This window comes from Hipposideros armiger, unplaced genomic scaffold (assembly GCF_001890085.2).
Source record: "Hipposideros armiger isolate ML-2016 unplaced genomic scaffold, ASM189008v1 scaffold_745, whole genome shotgun sequence".
Classification (NCBI taxonomy): domain Eukaryota; kingdom Metazoa; phylum Chordata; class Mammalia; order Chiroptera; family Hipposideridae; genus Hipposideros; species Hipposideros armiger.
Genome location: NW_017732095.1, coordinates 606,981 through 611,533, shown reverse-complemented (window position 1 = coordinate 611,533; position 4,553 = coordinate 606,981). Strand labels below are relative to the sequence as shown.

Sequence of the window (4,553 nt, the reverse complement as noted above, 5' to 3'; positions counted from 1 at the left end):
GGGCCCTGCTGCTCAGAGCTGGCGTCCCAAGCCAACTCCTAACCAACGCGCCACTCGGCCGTCTCAGGATTTTCTATTTCTTGATGAGTTACTTTTGATAGATTGTTTATATCTAACCATGGATTAAATTTTTATGCTAAAGGCCAAATGCAGTCTGCCCCTTGCCAGTGTTAGAAGCTTAGTTGTATGGCTCCTCGGCTTTCGTTTGTTGCTTTACGACACTGTCCACTTTGCGCCGTCTAGTGTCTCCAGTGCCACGATGGAGGAGCTGCTGACAGCTGCAACCTCGGGCATCCTGAGGCACATTGCTGCTGAAGAAGTGACTAAGGAGAGGGAGCGGAAGGAGGAGGAGAGACGTCGGGTGGAAGAGGAGAGGTGAGTGTGCCTCGTCCTCACGTGTGTGGGCTCAGGAGGGACCCAGCCGGGCCTGTGACACCCTTGCTGCTGTTGCCCATGATGCCTGCATCAGACCCGCAGCCCAGGGAGTGGCGGGCGGGCCGAGGCCACACCCGCCTGTGAGCAGCAGCGCGGCCCCAGCTAGGCCCGGGGTGGGGGCAGCTGTGTGGCCTGTCGGTGGGATCAGGGTCAGGCCTGCCCGTTCAGATCCCCACTCGTGAGGTCACAGAGTATGGTGCCGTTTATCTTTATTCTCAAACGTTACCCTTGTGCTGTTTTTTTTTAACCCTTAGGTTGAAACAAGAAAGAGAACTGCTGTTAACTCAGCTGAGCCAGGGCCTGGCTGTAGAGCTGACAGAACTGGTGGTGGCGGAAGGTGTGAGGGAAACCTGCTGCCAGGAGTTCAAGTGAGTGAAGTGTGGGGTCCTGTGGTGTGAGGGGTGGGCTGGTGGGAGGGCGCAGGGACCTGTGTCAGGCCCTGCTGCTCGGGCTAGCTGGGTTTCACGCTGATGAGGGGCGCGTCTTTTCGAGAGCCAAGCATTAGAGCACAGTCCCGGAAGGAGTTTCCTCCAGAGAGGTCCTCACTTTCTCTCCCACCCTCCCTGTGGAGCCCGCCTTGGGTGTGGGGCTGTGTCCACAGAGGAATTTCCTGGTAGTGTCCACACCAGGTTACCCTCCTTAGCTTTTCCAAACATAAGGCCTTTCCTCTCGTTTCATGTTAGAGATTTCTTGGAGCTGGCTCACTTAAGAACTTAACTGATTTCAGTGCCTGGCTTCAGGAATTGAGGTTCAGTTGTGCAGGGAGACCCAGCATCCTGCTTGCACTCTTCGAGACAGCCCAGAGGTTCCGGCTGCTCCGGACCGAGCACAGTCCTCAGTGTAGAAGTCTGTTGTGTAATTAATGTTTCTTTCACCTCCATTCATTGGAAATCCATTTCCCTGTTTACTGTAAGTAAGAGACCTGACAAATGATGGCCGCGTGTCTTTCCTCAACCCCAGGAGGGGCTTAGGAGGCATGCAAAGCCAGACACCCTGAGCCGCGGATCGTGTGGCACCCCCCACCCCCCACCCCTGGTCCCAGGAGACTCGACTCCGCCCCAAGGCGGTGGCTTTTGGAACTGAGTTCTGCCCGTTTCAGCTCCTTTGATTTTGTGACTCCGTGTATTTGATAAAGTCCTCTTTGCTCCCTTGGTGGATAGAGTTTTGTTGTAAAATCTTCCTTTTAGATGCTGGTTGATGTGAAGGCAGCTCTGTAGATCATGGGCTGCCCGCTTTCCTGTACTTGAGACACTTCCATGCAGACATCAGAAATTGCTCATGAGAAGCTGTTGCAGTTGTCTTAATGGTCACTTAAAAACTAAGAGCTCTAACCATTTTATTAAGGTCAAGATTTACCCCTGGACTCTTTATGAGGGCCTTGTTGGGTCTGTAACTTGGTAGCGGGGACCCTCTTGTTCTTCTGTGTGTTGTTTGGGGACCCTTTCCAGGTGTCTTAACACGTGAAGCAAAATGAACACCTTAAAGCTTGTCTTGCAGCAAAGGTGTAACTACATATCAACCCAGCGGACTCCTGTCCTTGAAGGCAGGCTCTGAGTGTGGCCCTGGGCGCCGCGTCCCCACCCTGATAGCCCTGTCCCCCAGGAGTGCCGTGGAGACAGACCAGAGGGTCCGCATGGCCCGTTGCTGTGAGGACGTCTGTGCCCAGCTGGTGGACTTGTTTCTCGGGGAGGAGATTTTCCAGACGGCCAGGGAGACCCTCCAGGAGCTGCAGTGCTATTGCAGCTACCTCCAGCGGTGAGTCCTGTGTTCTGGACACAAAGCCCACGCATACTGCCATCGGTCGGCAGAGATGGTGCTTCCAGGAGTGGTCAGTTACACATGCGCACGTGCACGTGTACACATGCAACACCTTCCTTCCTGAGGGGGTAAATTCAGGGGTAAGGATCTAGACTGGGGGATGGTTCGTGTTCAACAGATAACTACAGGATGCTTGCTGTCGCTCATCCACTGCGCTAGGCACAGGGACGTGGCCGTGAGCAGGCCAAACACCGACAGCTATACGCATCGCCTGGGTCAGTTTCCAGAACATAATTGATGATGCCAAAAAGCAGTCCTCGGAATGCGTACACGCGAGGGTACATTCACACTAATAGATGGCTTTGGATTAACACATTGTGGTATCACCCTAAAGAAAAGAAGGACCCTAATGGGCACACAGCATAGCACAGTGGTCGCCTGTGGGCATGAGAGGGCCCACGGGCGTCCCAGCACTGGTCACGTCTGCTTCTCCACTGTACAGAAGGACATGAGACTCAACATTGGTCTTAACTGGGCGTGTATGTGTCACATATGTTGTGTTGTGATTCAGTTCCTGTAAAACTGAAGTCAGGGTTCTTGGCATTTGCCATCGTCTGAAAGGGATTCCATGAGAGCCTGTCCACCCACTCAGAAGCTGCAGTTGCCCATGTGCCAGCCAGACCCCTGGCCTTCTGGGGCGCTCCACACAGCTGGGAGCACACGCCCTGCTCTGCGCTCAGCCTTTCCGTCCTGCATGTGGGGGTGCAGGCCTGGGCACAGCAGCACGCCGGCTGTGCCACTGTTGGCAGTACGTGACCCAGCTGCCCCCTGGCGGTGGACTCTCTCATGGCTCTCTCTCTAGCTGTGACAGAAGGCTGCAGGGACTGTCCTTGTCACACAGCGCACATGTGCCTGGAGATAGGCTCCCACAGTGGCGTTTGCTGGGACAGAAGCTGTGTGTCCTTGAGTGTCCGCCGCGCCAAATGAGCCTTGGAGATGGGTCAGCAGTGTGGGCGCTTGTCACCAGGCGTTTGCCGTCAGGCCTTCCCCATCCTGAACTTCTGTTTTTAAGCTTTTTTTTGTTGAGTTTTAATTCTAACTGATTTCTCAGTCTGAGGACTGTTGCTGAAAAAGACTAAATGTATTGTCAGAAAACGTGTCCCGTGTTAATGGTGCTGGAGCAAGCGTTTGTCCCTGTGGTACCTTTTAACACCTCCAGTGGTGACCTGCTGGTGTGTCCCCAGGTGGAAGGAGGCTGTCACCGCCCGGAAGAAGCTGAGGCGGCAGATGCGGGCCTTCCCAGCTGCGCCCTGCAGTGTGGACACAAAGGATCAGCTGAGGGCACTGGCCCCCAGCGCGGAGTGTCCCATTGCCAAGGAGAACCTGGCCAGAGGCCTCCTGCACCTGGGCCACGCGGGGAAAGTGGGCATCTCCTGTACCAGGTTAGTGCTCTGCTTTCTGCGTGTGTGGAGGGACCTGAGTAGGGTCAGCGCGAAGATGGCCTTGGGCTAGGCCTTTGCAGGTCGCCTGCCTGCCGCCCCGCCTGCGTCCTGCTCTGCCTGCTGTTACGCCTGCGTCTGCCCTGAAACACTCAGGTCCTGCTCAGTGGATTTGGTTAGAATCCCCCGTTTCTCCCCTGGTCTTCCTGGCTTAAGGACACACCATATCCACTCATCAGTGGGGCCAGAGGTCCCCTTGGCCTCGCCCCCACTCCGCGCCCTCTGCTTCTGAGTCCTTCCACGTCCTTGTCGTTCCTGCTGCCTCCTCATTCACACCGGCCCCTCTGTATTCCACAGCAGCGTGTCAGTGACTGCCACCCGCCCTCCACTGTCCCCTCTCACGGCCCCCATCCTTGTGCCCTTTGGCCTGGCCCTCCCTGCCTCTCCTCCCGTCACCTCGAGCATGTCTGGCTCCTCGGGGCCCTGCCTAGGTTTTTGCTTGAGCTCTCCAATGCTGCCCTTCAGGGCTCAGCCTCCTTCTGAATTTCAGGCCATGCCAGTGTCACCTCTTGAGAGGGGCCTTCCAGTGGGTGACCGGCAGAAGGCAGCGGAGGGGCCGCAGCAGTGGCTGTCTGGGTCTCGTGGTGTGCCTCGTCCTCCCGAGCTGTCACGGGATGTTCTCTCTGAAATGCATCTCTGACACACTGTGGCTGGCTGGGTCCCTGAGGGCCGGCTCTGCATTTGGAGGCGGAGTGGGTGGCGGTGTGCACCGCTCTCGACATGCTCTGTGGTCAGGGCGTGCAGGCTTCTCCGGCCGGCAGCATTGGCACTGGCCTGGCCTCCTGCAGTCATGGCTGCTTCAGCTCTGTCCCCCAGTCCCCCAGCACTGCCCCACTGTCCGTCCCTCTGCCCTATCCCTCC

The 4,553-nt window shown here is 56.6% G+C and overlaps 1 protein-coding gene across 1 annotated transcript in view; it reads left to right on the top strand.

Annotated features, from left to right (window-relative positions):
- The window catches only part of MCM3AP (minichromosome maintenance complex component 3 associated protein), a 46,885-nt gene that overhangs the window by 25,972 nt on the left and 16,360 nt on the right, over positions 1-4,553 (top strand). The window contains exons 15-18 of the mRNA XM_019628027.1: positions 244-375; positions 690-803; positions 2,038-2,190; positions 3,438-3,635. Of these exons, the coding sequence (XP_019483572.1) occupies positions 244-375; positions 690-803; positions 2,038-2,190; positions 3,438-3,635 (597 nt within the window). The remainder of the gene's footprint in view (positions 1-243; positions 376-689; positions 804-2,037; positions 2,191-3,437; positions 3,636-4,553) is intronic.